Source organism: Capra hircus, unplaced genomic scaffold (genome assembly GCF_001704415.2).
Source record: "Capra hircus breed San Clemente unplaced genomic scaffold, ASM170441v1, whole genome shotgun sequence".
NCBI classification, from domain to species: domain Eukaryota; kingdom Metazoa; phylum Chordata; class Mammalia; order Artiodactyla; family Bovidae; genus Capra; species Capra hircus.
In genome coordinates this window covers 1-15081 of record NW_017213994.1, presented here as the reverse complement: position 1 = coordinate 15081, position 15081 = coordinate 1, and the positions used below count along the sequence as shown (strand labels likewise).

At 43.3% G+C, this 15081-nt stretch overlaps 1 protein-coding gene across 1 annotated transcript; it reads left to right on the top strand.

Annotated features, from left to right (window-relative positions):
- Positions 1-779: 779 nt before the first annotated feature.
- On the top strand, positions 780-13884 carry LOC108635343 (putative ATP-dependent RNA helicase TDRD12; the record flags this gene model as incomplete). The annotated part of the gene is given in 14 exon segments (XM_018045525.1): positions 780-860; positions 2455-2515; positions 2881-2988; positions 5314-5499; positions 7334-7490; positions 7932-8059; positions 11171-11206; positions 11208-11363; positions 11602-11730; positions 12561-12678; positions 13270-13350; positions 13353-13408; positions 13540-13647; positions 13649-13884. Coding segments are annotated over 14 exon segments (1519 nt in total), but the record flags the coding sequence as incomplete, so codon positions are not given.
- Positions 13885-15081: the final 1197 nt, after the last annotated feature.

Below are 15081 nucleotides of genomic sequence, written 5' to 3'. Positions count from 1 at the left end.
ATTTCTTGGCTTCATTAGAGGGAGAAAGAAGTTCCTCTTGGGGTTTTAAAGTGGCCATGTGTGTGGTTCAGCACCACTGTGTGCAGCTCCATGACCAGAGGCTGGCCTTGGGGTTAGACCAAGAGGGGAGAGGGCCAGGATTCCTCACACCCACTGGTCTCAGGCCCTCTTTGCTGTTCTCTGGCTTGAAATATAGTCAGCCGTCCTCATCTGAAGCTCCTGCACCTGCACTGATGCAGATTCCTTGATTGCAGAGGGTCCGCTGTACTACACTGTCTTATATAAGGGACTTGAGCCTCCTTGGATCTTGCTATCCCTGGGGCTCCTGGGATCAGTACCCTGCAGATACTGAGGGATGACGGTAGAAGACTTTCTCAGGTTTTTTGATGTCTGCATCCCCTGCACCATTCTGCAACTCAGGTCACCCTTGTGTCAACACCAAGAGATAGAGAAATGTGAAAGCCAGGACATCCCCCGTGATTCTGGTGTTTTCTCACATTGACTTCCTCCCCTGTAGTTTCATAGTTCATCCCGGGTTTCTCGTCGTAATCCATAAGGGAGAGAGGCTGTAGGGGGCTTGCTCCCTCTTGGCAGCCCGGGGACTGTCAAAAAGGTCTTCATACTCAAAGGACTCGGTTTCAGTTCTCAAAGAATTTACTTAAGTGGATCCACTTATTCTGTAGTGGTACTTCTCAAATTTTCTCCCAGAAAATAAAGGTATTTTCAGATTTTTGGAGTAAATGGATTCAGAAATTTTAGCAAATGTTTTTGATTTTTAGTGCTTCATGTCAAAAGTCAAGTGAGAAGCCACTTAGATCAGCTGAGAAGAAAGAATACAATGAGAAGAATGGCTGTGTGAAGTATGGATTTTTTTTTTCTTCGCCTAAAATTTTTTTATTGAAATAATTGTAGAAAAAGTATAAGCAGGAAGAATTTATATATGATTTTATGATTAATTTCAAACCTGCATTCCCAGTGACTCAGTGGGTAAAGAATCCACCTGCAGTGCAGGAGACACAAGAAACACAGGTCCAATCCCTGGTTTCAGGAACATCCCCTGGAGGAGGGCCTGCAACCCACTCCAGTATTCTTGCCTGGAAAATCCTGTGGACAGAGGAGCCTGGTGGGGTACAGTCCATGGGGTCACAAAGAGTCGGACACGACTGAAGCACCTGAGCACAGCACAGCACACACACAGGGTCTTCTACAGGCTTTGAGGTTAGTTTTTTCTTTTTCATTTGCTAGGGCGGATTCTTCTGTTTAAAGGTTTGTTCTGCTATAAATAGTCATTCTCTGCCTCCCCTTCCTGAATCTCTTGTCAAGTGAACAATTTTATGAAACAAATTAAATGTAGTTGATCTTTTGGGGGCTGTTGATTTTATATGGGTTGGCGCTTAGTTTCTTCCTAGTTTTCTGCCATTAAATAGATCTGCCACCTGCTGGAGAAAGTAGGTATTTACAGTGTGAAACTTGGGAAGTTGTTTTTTTTTTCTCTTTTGTCCTGCCAGGTTCACAAAGTACTCACTTGCAGGCAGGTTGTTAGCAGTAGAGTAATCTCTTCATTTTATACTTGTTTAATCCACAATGCATTTTTGTACCAGTTTTTATGATTTCTTACCCTTCCAGCCTAAAAACACTCTCACATTCCAAGTAACTGTGGCTGCTCTGAAGCCATCAGTGTGAGAAAGCGTCTAAGACAGTTCAGAAGTGAGCAGATTGTACAGTAGCCACTAACTGGGATGACTGGGGAGAGGGTCGTTGCCCTATGGCCATCTTGGTGTCCTGACTCCCTGGAGGCTGCTCTGTGGCCCTGTGACATCCCAGCAGGAGGGCCTCACGGTATCCACGGCCAAGGGCTCTGAACGCTGCCCCATGGAGCCCACTGGCCTTGGAATGGTTGTTAACGCACCAGAGTTGACATCCTCCTACGCAGGCATCCCTCCACCTAATACCTGGAAGTCGTGATGCTCCAATCAGTTATTTTCCTTGAACCAAAGACTTTGGCATTATCTATGTAGCTCATTTCTTTTAGCCTCATGCCCTTTACTTAGAACCCTCTGATGAAATGACATGAGTTATTCTATCAGTCTGTTGTGGGTTCCAGAGAACCTTGACGTGATTGAAGAGTAAACCGCAGGAAAGGACGGCGGCAGTGGGCTTCTTAGAAGGAACACGAGTTAGCGACCATGCAGTCTTTCTCCTTGTCCAGAGCCAGTGGTCCTGGGATCGGCACTGCTGTGCAGAGCAGGGCCCAGTGAGGGAGGGAGAGGGGCAACAGGAGACTGGCAGACCCCCACAGCCCTTGTGTAGCAAAGGGCAGCGTAAAACAGAGCAAGCGGTAATGTCGTGGCCATGCCTATAGTTCACTTTACCTCTGTCACGGAAAGCTAGAATAACAGCTGAACTGAAGAGCACTTCTTTTTCCTTCAAATGATCCTTTTGATTATCTTATAGATTACTGCAGTTTTTAAACCCTGATCCTTTGAGAGCTGATGGAATCTCTGATGCACAGCAGGTATTGCAACTCCCCCCACCCCCGCCGAAAGAAAGAAAACTGTTCACTCTTTAAATCCCATCCCTCCTTTCCTCTAAATTTTAGATATAAACAGAAATTCCTTGCATGGAGAACTTTACGTGAAGACGTCCTTTTAGAAATTACCTAATAAATTACTGCTTTAGAGACATGGCTCTTGGCTCTCTTTCTGTTTGGATAATAGATAATCTTCCTTTCATTTTGGTTATTTTGATGGGTTTTGATAAGCATATAAACGTAGGATTTTACACTGAAACCAAACTCTCATGTCCTCTTCATCTCCGTAAGGTTCTTGGTATTCTGTGCTAACACCATTGGGCAGAGCCATCTAACACCTGTGTTCTTAGTTGCAGAAGCTGAAATCGGGGTCTCGGCAGCCCATGGCAGTTTTGCGAAACAAGATTGAGCCCTGCTTGTCTGTCGAGACAGCACCACTCTCAACAGACCTGAAAAAGGTGATGGGATTCATAAAGGAACTCTGACCTGTTGTAATGTAGAGAGATTTTTAATAAACAGTTCTGAGGTTGCATTTCCATAATTTCTTTGCTTTTGAAATTCCCTTTTAAGATTTTGTTATTAATTTCTCATTTATTCTTAAAGTCCAGGTTAACGTCTTATAAGTAAATAATTCTTTTTTGGGGGGAAACCTGATGCTTTTGTGCAGTAAGTTCTCAAATGAGCCTCTGAAAGGGAGCTCAGAAGGAGCACAAGCAGTCGGGGCAGTTAGAATGTTCTCCGCATTCTGTTCAGAATTGCATTCTACAACTGTGGTTTCACTTAGATCATCAATTTCGAGCATCAGTTTAGATCACTTTTATCTGCTTCCCTCTTGATATTAAAAAAAAAAAAGTAAAAAGAGAAAACCCCGCAAGGATGAATAGAATGAGCGTGAAGTCTTTATTGGGCAGGAAGTTTCTTACAGGCTTTTGGAAGATGGAAAAGCATCAGCAGAGGGCGGCTGGCCACCGACTGGCCACTGAGGAAGGGGTGACGTGGGGAGGGCTCTGAACTGCTCCCCTTGTTTCCTGAGCACCCACAGCAAGCTTCTCAGGAAGGAGACAGAGGCTCTGCTTGGAGACACCGAATGACCCTTGAGAATAACCTTCGGGCAACGCTGTTGTTCAGTCCTCCCAGGAAAAATGCCTGCTTGCTGCCTGTCTCCCTTCAGTGATGGGACTCTGACGTGGTGCTGAGCTCCAGCCTGCCTACAGGTGTAGCCCAGCATTTAGTGTCCTCGGTGTGAGCAGCCTCCAGGGATCCTTGGACATTTTGAAGAAAGCCTTCACCTGGGGAAAAAGGAAAACAAACTGAAACAAACGATGTAGGGAGTGAAAGAAAACATGAGAAAATAGATATCCTCAGATAAGAGAAGATATTGCTTGACTTCAACAATAATAAGGTGCTATAAAAAAGAAAAACAGATAAAAAGGGGTCTGAGGTCGCTAAGAGTCGGACAGTACTGAGCGACCTCATTTTGACTTTTCACTTTCATGCATTGGAGAAGAAAATGGCAACCCACTCCAGTGTTCTTGCCTGGAGAATCCCAGGGACGGGGGAGCCCGGTGGGCTGCCGTCTATGGGGTCGCACAGAGTCGGACACGACTGAAGCAACTTAGCAGCAGCAGCAGGAATTAAAAATACTATAGAAAGAAAAAAACAGATATGAGAGGTAAAATAGAAGTTAACATCAGAAAGTGGAACAGGAAGATGGAAATGGGGGAAAAAGAGAATTTGAGAATCAGTTTGAGGTCTCATATCTGAATAGGATTTCTAGAAAGAATGATGAAAGAGGGCAGAAAATCCTGGGCATAGTGCATGGACACTCTCTAGACTTAATGGCTGTGACTTTCTAAATTAAGAGAGTTTGCTGACCCCAGACCCAGCACAACTGAGGAGCAAGAGCGTAGACGCATTGCTACGAAGCGTCTGAATTGAAAGGGATCCAGAGATGCTGAAAGTTTCCAGGGAGAAGAAACCCAGCCCTGGAAGGGTCAGAAACCAGGATGGCTTCAGACTTGTCCATGGGTCACCAGAGGAGCACTGACTCCAAAATATTGGTGAAAGGTGACTTCCAACATGGAAGTCTCTAGCCAAACCACTAGTGAAGAGTGAGGATGAAATGAGGCATTTTCACATGTGCAGAGTCTGAAATTTCCTTCTTCTGTACCCTTTGTTGAGAAGCTGCCAAAATTTGTTCTCCACCAAACCAAGAAATTCACCTAAAAAAGTTACAGAGAAGAGGTGACGCTGCAGGAAGATCCCAGCCCCGGGTACAGCTGGGGCTCAGGGCTGGGGGATGAGGTCTTCAGAGAACTGACGGGCTGGCTGGCGAGTTCAGCCTTGTGGAGGAGTGCATCCATGCAGCTGGAGAGTTCTCTGGAACATTTGGGGGGTTTCATCGACAGTTATATACAAAAATAAGCAAACAAAAGGCATGTTTGTTTTGGGGAATTACAAAACAAAAGCCCTGCAAGTGGAGCTGATGCACCAGCAGTTTATCAGAAGGAGGAAGAGAAACCACGTCCTTGCTCTGGTAAGCATTAAGTACCTGCTCCTTCAACACGCTGCCTATTGGATCCTTTCAGTCTGAAGCCAGAAAAGCAAAGAGTCTCTTTGAGCAGGAGTTCACTGCTGGAAAATGTCTGGGGGGCTTACTAAGTTACATGTTGGAAAATACCAGATTGAGCAGTGAGTACTTGTTGGGGTAAGGTAAGCAGTGAGAGGGGTCTGTTAGCTTTCTGTACTTTATTGTTGTCTTGGTTGTCATTGATGTTTTGTAGGCTCTTCAAAGAAATAAGTTTCCAGGCCCCAGCCACACTGAATCTTACTCTTGGCCTCCCATAGCCCGTGGCTGCGACGTGGTGGTCATTTCTCACTGTGGAAATGACCCTTTGTTGTACCTTCCACCAATGCTTACGATTCTGCAAACAGGGGGCTGCTACAAGTCATTGCCAAGTAGAAACGGAGTAAGTTGAAGACAGTTTTGTTTTCCAACAAAATGGATTAAAAGTTTATTTTAAACTTGACGCCTGACTTTTGGTTAAGTTTAGGTTACATTAAAATTGAGAACAGAGACTGTCCTGTGAGAAACTCTGCTCAACACAGACACTGATTGTTACCGAGAATCCCTAGTTGTTGGCAGCTGTCTGAGTCAGGAGAGTCCTGGCTTTTCGTGGTGAATGTGCAGTTTATAGAATTATTTCACTGACTGAATCTAATTGTCACAGCAGCCCCTTGAGATGGTCAGGCTGTGTGTTATTTTCACTATTTTATAGATGAGAAAATTAAGCTCATGAAAAGTCCTTACCTGCTGACAAGTGTGACAAGACGTGGGAGTTGAATTTAGATTATCTTTTAAAAAGTTTTACTTACTTGGCTGCATGAGGTCTTAGTTGGGGCACGTGGGCTCTTCCGTCGTGGCGCACAGACTCTAGTTGCAGCGTGTGGACTCTGAAATTGTGGTGTGTGGACTTCAGAGCACCAGGGCTCACTAGGTCAGTGTGTGGGCTTGGCTACTCCTCAGCATGTGGCATCTCAATTCCCTGCCCAGGGATCAAACCCACATCCCCTGCATTGACAGGCAGATTCTTAACCACTGGACCACTGGGGAAGTCCCATGAATTTAGATTTTCTGTCATCTTATCCCTATCACAGTTTTGTAATCCTACTCTATTTTTCCCAGGCATAAGAATCGGAAAATAGCTGAGAAGCCAGATGGAAAGGGGAGAAGGTGGATGTGAGGGTCCGTTGGTGGGGGTGTACCATCCGCTTTGTTGGGGTCTGGCTGTCAGGGAACTGATGAGTGTGATCTGTCTCGGTTCTTCTCCCCAGAGATGCACTACGGGTGGTTCCATCACTCATTATAAGGTGAAAAATAGCAGTACAGATTTCATCTTAGAAAAGATAATGGTTTATCTCATTATGCCTTGTGGTTTGATGAGTTTTCTTTGGAAATCTGCATTGTCTGTGTTATGATATATTGACTTAATAATATTAAGTGGGTGCATTTATATCACTCAGCAGCTGACCCCACTGATGAGAGGCAGCTTGTGTTGAGATTGGCCTGGCTGGGCCAGGAAAGAATGTCCAGGCCTGCCGCTTGTGGCTGTCCTGTTTCGTCCGTGTCTCCAGGGTCAGCCTGCATTTAGGTGTGAGACCTGGAAGCTGGTGCTTGCCTGGATCTGCATAAAAGAAAGAGCAGACTTGTTCTTGTCTTCAGTTAATTGAGGCCATGTGTTCAGGAAGGTGCTGGCAGACGGTGCCCCTTCGAGAGAGATCCCTGAGGCACAGAAGAGAGCAGGATTCAGGTGGTGCAGCAGGAATCTTGCTCTCCTAAGGAAGAGATGGTAACCTTTTTCACAGCCCTTTTCAGGAGGCTGTTAGTGCATCCTTGTGCGGTCTGGAGCCAGACTGCCTGACTTGAGATCCTGTTGCTGCTATATGTTAAGCTGCTGCAGCCTTGGGCAACTGCTTCCACCTCTCTGCCCTAGGCTGCTCCTCTGTGAAATGAGATAGGACCTCGCCTGCCAGTAAGGGAACTTTGCAGATGAAATGATTTTTACTTGTGCACAAGTGATTTTTAGTTTAGACCCTATCAGAAGCTGAGTCAGTGTGTCTGAATCCATTCTAAGGAGATTATGTTTTGGCTTTTCTGACCTGCATGACAGTGATGATGGCAAAAACTTAGTACTTACTGTACTACTTACTGCATACAGAGAGGTGTCCTGCATGCTTTTATGTACACTTTCTGTGATTTTTAACCTTTGTCCAAAATTGTATTGAATTTGTTTGTCTTTGCAGCCTCTGGCAGTCATCGTGTGCCCTGGTTGGAAAAAGGCCCAATTTATTTTTGAATTATTGGGAGACTATATTGCATCCTGCAGACCTCTTCATCCTGTGTTGTTAACAATCGGACTCCGCAAAGATGAAGCCAAAAATATGAAGCTTCCGAGGGGGTGTAAGCAGCCTGTCCAGGCTATCTGGTTTTCCCTAGGCCTGGGAGCCACCCGGGGCTTGTGTGCTGGCCGGCCTCGCTTACCAGCTGTGTGTCTGTAGGTAGTCAGGGTGTACTCTTGGCTTGCATCTGTTTCACTGAGAAAGCTCTGTCTTTGCATTGATTTATCAACTATGTAGGAAACACCTGCTGTTTATTTAGTGTTGACTAAAACCCTACCCTGCCTTTCAGGAGCTCAAAACCTGGTGGAAACCCAGGTATTTAATCAGAAAATACAGGGGCTGGCCCAGGCAGGCCTCTTGTGTACCCACCTGAGTAAGAAAAACAGGTTTTTTATTTTATTAAAAGGCATTTCTAGAAAGTGTATGAAGTCTTAGCAAAGGAGATGTTAGAAACACGTGTGCAAACTCTAAAGTGTTAACTCTGTTTTCTTTTAAAATGTAGGCAATGTGGTTGTTACAACACCACATAGTCTCCTGAGACTTCTCCAGTATCAAAGCTTGTTGTTTCTTAGACTCTGTCACCTACTTTTGGATGAAGTGGAAGTGTTACTCTCTGAAGCTAATGAGCAAGTAAGTGTGTCACGTTCATTCAGATGTCATTACTACTTAGAAATATTTATATATATGTGTATATATATATCGGAGAAGGCGATGGCACCCCACTCCAGTACTCTTGCCTGGAAAATCCCATGGACAGAGGAGCCTGGTAGGCTGCAGTCCATGGGTCCTGAAGAGTCAGACACGACTGAGCGACTTCACTTTCACTTTTCACTTTCATGCATTGAAGAAGGAAATGGCAACCCACTCCAGTGTTCTTGCCTGGAGAATCCCAGGGACGGGGGAGCCTGGTGGGCTGCCATCTGTGGTGTTGCACAGAGTTGGACACGACTGAAGCAACTTAGCAGCAGCATATGTATATATATATAGAGAGAGAGAAAATTGAAAGTCTTTTAGAAATCAGGAAATGTGTTTAGTTGGGAAAAAGCTGCTTAATCTGAAAAATTTTCCTTTATCTGCTGTAATTAAGATGAAGAACATTTATCTGAATTTTCTACCCAATGTTAAAGTACTTTGAAGAGCAAACATTCTTTCCTAGGGAAATTTTTCTAAAATACTTAATATTTTTCTGGTTATAAAATCAATAATTTTGTTTTAGAAAATTTGGGAAATAGAGAAGAACACTTGAAAAACCCCCACATGTGTAATCTTAACACTCAGAGGTAATCAGTTGTTCCTAATTTAGAGTATTTCTTTCCTTTTTGTAATTTGGTGTCTGTTGATACATATAATTAATGTCCAATTCAGTTCAGTCGCTCAGTCATGTCCGACTCTCTGTGACCCCATGAATCACAGCATGCCAGGCCTCCCTGTCCATCACCAACTCCCGGAGTTCACTCAAACTCATGTCCATCGAGTCGGTGATGCCATCCAGCCATCTCATCTTCTCGTCCCCTTCTCCTCCTGCCCCCAATCCCTCCCAGCATCAGGGTCTTTTCCAATGAGTCAACTCTTTGCATCAGGTGGCCAAAGTGTTGGAGTTTCAGCTTCAGCATCAGTCCTTCCAGCGAACAGCTAGGACTGATCTCCTTTAGGATGGACTGGTTGGATCTCCTTGCAGTCCAAGGGACTCTCAAGAGTCTTCTCCAGCACCACAGTTCAAAAGCATCAGTTCTTCGGTGCTCAGCTTTCTTCACAGTCCAACTCTCACATCCATACATGACCACAGGAAAAACCATAGCCTTGACTAGATGGACCTTTGTTGGCAAAGTAATGTCTCTGCTTTTGAATATGCTATCTAGCTTGGTCATAAATTTCCTTCCAAGGAGTAAGCATCTTTTAATTTCATGGCTGTGATCACCATCTGCAGTGATTTTGGAGCCCCCAAAATAAAGTCTGACACTGTTTCCAGTGTTTCCCATCTATTTGCCATGAAGTGATGGGACCAGATGCCATGATCTTCATTTTCTGAGTGTTGAGCTTTAAGCCAACTTTTTCGCTCTCCTCTTTCACTTTCATCAAGAGGCTTTTCAGTTCCTCCTCACTTTCTGCCATAAGGGTGGTGTCATCTGCATATCTGAGGTTATTGCTATTTCTCCCAGCAATCTTGATTCCAGCTTGTGCTTCTTCCAGCCCAATATTTCTCATGATGTACTCTGCATAGAAGTTAAATAAGCAGGGTGACAATATACAGCCTTGACGTACTCCTTTTCCTATTTGGAACCAGTCTGTTGTTCCATGTCCAGTTCTAACTGTTCCTTCCTGACCTGCATACAGATTTCTCAAGAGGCAGGTCAGGTAGTCTGGTATTCGCATCTCTTGAAGAATTTTCCACAGTTTCTTGTGATCCACACAGTCAAAGGCTTTGGCATAGTCAATAAAGCAGAAAAACATCTGGAACTTTCTTGCTTTTTCGATGATCCAGCGAATGTTGGCAATTTGATCTCTGGTTCCTCTGCCTTTTCTAAAACCAGCTTGAACATCTGGAAGTTCATGGTTCACATACTGCTGAAGCCTGGCTTGGAGAAGTTTGAGCATGACTCTTTTAATGTTACCAGGACCTTACTTTGTGTGTTAGTTTGTACCTCGCATTCCAGTGAACAGCTCTGTGCTGCTGCTGCTCACTATTCCTAGCATGATTGTTATTGTCCGCCTAGTACTGAATCCTGTGGGCACAACATAATTTGTTTTATAATTGCTCTATATTTGGATATTTAGGATCACTTGTGTGTGTGGCTGAAGAAACACATCTTTTTTGCACACATTTTTCTTAGGATAAATTCCTAGGAAGGGGATTAATGGATCAGAGGCTGTGAATTCTTAGAAGGCATTTGTTGAAAGCAGTGACAGCCTGGAGCATTCCTGTGGGGCAGTGATGGCCCCAGCGTCAAGTCCAGGCTTTGTTACTTCCTGACTGTGTGAGTCTGGGCAGGGTTCCTGAACTCCTCTAAAGTCTCAGTTGTTATTTGCCAAAGTTAATATCTGGACCACTGCCTTGTACACTGGCCCTTCTGAAAGTGTAGATGAATTTGCACTCCACCTGGCAGTGTACCAGAGGCCACACACGCTGGACCCCTAGCAGTAGGAGGCCCTCGTCCAGCTTCCTTTTCCAGGCTGATTGTTACACATGGAGTCTGATTTACTGAATCTCTGTGTCCTTGACAGTTTGATAAATTGAGCATTGATTCATACTGGCCATTTGAACCCAATCTTTTATGAGCTGCTGTTTCATTTCCTTTGATTGTTTTCTTTCAGTGGGATTATCTTTTTCTACTTAGTTTGTACAGTAGAAGTTTTTATATAAAGCAATTAATCCTTTATTACCTCTGTTAACCCCTGATTCTGGGAAAGGTTGAGGGCAAGAGGAGAAGGTGGAGACAGAGGATGAGATGGTTGGTTGGTATCACCTACTCAATGGACATGAGTTTGACTAGACTCTGGGAGATAGTGAAAGACAAGGAAGCCTGGCATGCTGCAGTCTGTGGGACTGCAAAGAGCTGGTTGTTTTAATTTTGTCTATATTTAACATTTTTCCTTTTTAGTCTTTTTTCTTTTGCTTTAATGTTTAAAGACTTTCCCCATTCTGAGAACAGAAAATATACACTCTTTACTGTTTATGTTCTGTCAAACTAATTCTTAGTTTCTTTTGAAATAAAAATGAAATTAATTATACTAATTTTTTAGATGTTTGCTATATTAGATAACTTTAAAAAAAACATGGGAAGTTGAAGAAAGGGAATCTGCCCCACATCAGATTGTTGCAGTTGGAGTTCATTGGAACAGACATATAGAGCATTTAATCAAAGAGTTCATGAACGACCCCTACATTGTGATCACGGCCATGGAAGAGGCTGCCCTCTATGGCTGCGTCCAGCAGGTACTGCGCTGTGGGTGCGCATGGTGGGGGCTGGTGAGCACAGGCCAGTAACCTTTATTCGTGGCTTAATAGTTAAAGATTACTGCATTGATTTCACATACAAATCTGGAATTATGTATTTGAATTTTTATTGCTTTTTATACCTTCTCTATTAAAGTTATGACTTTCCTATAAAAAGGAAAACTGGAGCACCTTGAACATTTTTAAAAGTCCCACTGTTTTTGCGTTTCTTTACTAGGTAGTACATCTTTGCTTGGAATGTGAAAAAACTTCTACTTTACTCCAGACTCTTGATTTCATCCCAAGTCAGGCACAGAAGACCTTGATCTTCACCTGTTCTGCAGCTGAGACAGAAACCGTGTGTAAGGTGAGCCCTGCCACGCATAGAATGTGCTTATGGCTTGTTTACACTGTGGCTGAATCCGCAGTCCTCAGGGAATTACTGGAATAGTTAAATTTTTGACAAGAAAATAAAGGTTTATAAATTCAGCATCAGCACAGGCTCTGCCAGAAAGCAACACTGGTGGCAGTAAGAAAGGACAGCAGGGCCTGACACTGAGGCGTCAGAGCCAAGGGGGCCTGGCTGAACGTGGGAAGGAGCCGGTTCATGCCCAGGTGGCGGCCTCCTCTGTCCCCTCTGTTTAAGAAAGTAGAGATGCTGACACTAAGATGTATCATCATTTTAGCCAGAGAAGCCAAATAAATTGGCCAAAGATTTAATCTAGTTGCGTATGAAACCTCAAATGTGGAAACGAGGCCGCGCAGAAAAGGAGAAGCAGTGCATCCACATTTCAACAAAAACGCACTCGGGGGTGTAGCGGACAAACCCTCCTGACAGTAGTGCCATAACCTTCATGTGTTCATAGACATACCCCTGCAGAGGTGAGTATACATGCACATAAGTACACACACACACACACGTATGCACACATTATTTTAAAAGGAAGAAAAATAGTTTCAGCAAAATAATATTTGTTTCACTGAAGCAAGTTTTTAGGTACAAATGATAGAATTTTGAAAGCATATTTATTTAAATTTACAACCATCTCATTCTTAGAATTAGTGGATCAGTGAGGTAACCCCGTCACAAATAATTTTAAATGGCAAATATTGATGTAGTTGATAATTATTGATGAAAAATTATCTCTTAAGTTTATATTCCTGAGTGTGAACTGGCCCCTTTGGTTTCATCTTCAGGTGGTAGAAAGCAATTCCATATTTTGCTTGAAAATGCATAAAGAAATGATTTTTAATTTAAAAAGTGTTTCACAACAGTGGAAAAAGAAGTTAAGTTCTGGTTCTCACATTGTATTAGGTAAGTATTTCAATTTCTACTTCTATTTAGAGAAGGCTGAACTAATAGGAATTATTCTTTGATTGATTTATTTACCTCTTTTTCCAAATTTATTATTCTCAGATTTAATGAGAATGTATTAGTAATGTTAATTTCAAAGTGAAAATTAACTTCAGTTAATTGATGTTGAGGTGAAATTCAGGTATCTCCAGGGCAGTGGTCAGCAACCCTTGGTCTAGATGTGTTCCCTGGAGTTCGAGTTTAAGGATCACTGTCATATATATGTATGCCTGTGATGAAACTTGTCATCAATGATCGCTAAATTTGGTATTGGAAATACAAAAGTCAATTTGTATTAAATAAGTGAAAACATCACATGGGTAGCTTAGATTTGTAATAGAGGCATTTTTCAAGTTAAAAAGGAGACTATTTTTTCTGAAATTTAATGACTGAGCTTTGAAGTTTGGGGAAAAGAAATGGGAAAGAAGTTTCCTTGTATCTCAGCAATAAAATGAAATAAATGTTTTGAAGTATGGTTCCTGGAATTTTCTCTGTGAAGTGCGTGTGGTGAAATTCCAGCCTCCTTTGAGACTCTCACTTCTTTTTCTCCAGCCCTAACAGACGACTGCATCCCACTCTTGGCCATCACCGATGCCACGTGTGTTATTCACTTCAGCTTTCCTTCCTCACCAAAAGTTTCGGTGGACGCCTGCATTGCATGTCTGATCATTTTCAGAGCTTAACTGAACAGGTTTGACTAATACGCATTATTTAATATTTCACTAGCATTTTCACGTAATGACAAACTTAAGAGTCTGTTAAGTTTTATCATTTAGACTGGTATGGATGATTCACTTCCTTTATTTGGCCCCCAATTTTAAGGGTTCTGCAGAACAGGGAGATAAAAAGACCAAATCTGTCTTGCTGCTATCGGAGAGAAATGCCTGCCACGCAGTTGGTGTCCTGCGCTACTTGGAGCGAGCAGATGCCAAAGATCCCTTCAGAGCTGTACGAGTTTACTGCAGGGGTTCTGGAAGCCAAAGAAGATAGAAAAGCCAGAAGGCCTCTTTGTCCATATCTTAAGGCTTTTGGTTTTTGCAAGTAAGCCAGTCATCTTTTTTTTGAAATACAATATGCAGTAAATTGCACAGATGTTAAATGTATAGCTTGAGGGTGGTTATATAAGTAATGCAACCCATGGGAACCACACCCAGCTCTGAAGGACCCTCTTAGAGGTCCTCTCCATCTCCTCCTCCAGAAGTAACCACCCTCATTTTATCTACCAACACTGACTAATTTTACTAGGTTTTGACTTTTATGTAAATGGAATCGTGGATATGTTCAGCCAGCTATCTGTGGCATTCGTCCATGTATTGGCATTTTATTTATTTATTTTGTGGCTCAGAATTCCACTGTGTGATTATATCTCCATTCATTCTCCTCTGATGGGCCTGCCGAGTTGTTTTATGTATAAAGCTGCTGCGAACACTCTTGTACATGTCTTTTTGTGGAAATGTGCACCCATGTCTCTCGGGTGTCTGCTTCGGATTGGGATTGCTGGGTCATGAGGCAGACGCGTTTAGCTTTGCCAGAGTGGTGCGTCACTTTATGATCCCGTCAGCTGTTACGAGAGAGTTTGAGTTGCTCTGTATCTTCACCAACTCTTAGTATTCATGGGGGCATGGAGTAGATCCACTGTGATTTTCATACGTGTTGCTCTAAGAATTCATGATGATGAATGTCTTTCCACATGATTGTGGGGCACGTGACCGTCCTTTTTTGTGAAGTGCCTGTTCAGGTCTTTCTCCCGTTTTTTAAATGGGAAAGAGGTGTTTATGGATTTGTAGGAGTCGTTTGTGTATTCTAGATACAACTGCTTCATCAGAGATATGCAGATATGCGTTGAGAATCTTCTCCCAGTCTGCGGCTTGCCTTTTCACCCTCTTTTTAGTTAGTTAGTACGTTTTGGCTGCGCTGGGTCTTTGTCGCTGTGCTCGGGCTTCCTCTAGCTGCAGTGAGCAGGGGGCTCTTCTCTAGTTGTGGTGCGCAGGCTTCTCACTGTGGTGGCTTCTCTTGTTGCAGAGTTCAGGTTCTGAGGTGCTCGGGCTTCAGGAGTTGTGGCGCTTGGGCTCGGTAGTCGTGGCTGCGGGCTCTAGAGTGCAGGCTCAGCACGGTGACATATGGCCTTAGTTGCCCCATGGCACGTGGAATCTTCAGACCAGGGACTGAGGCTGTGTACCCTGCATTGTCAGGTGGATTCTTAACCACTGAACCACCAGGGAAGTCCTCACTCTTTCAAGAGTCTCAGTGAACAGATATTTTTAATTTTTATGAAGCACTTTACAGTTACTATTTTTTTTGTGTGTTCTTAGATAAGAAATATATGCCTATCTCTAGATTATGACATTCGTCTCTGTTTTCTTC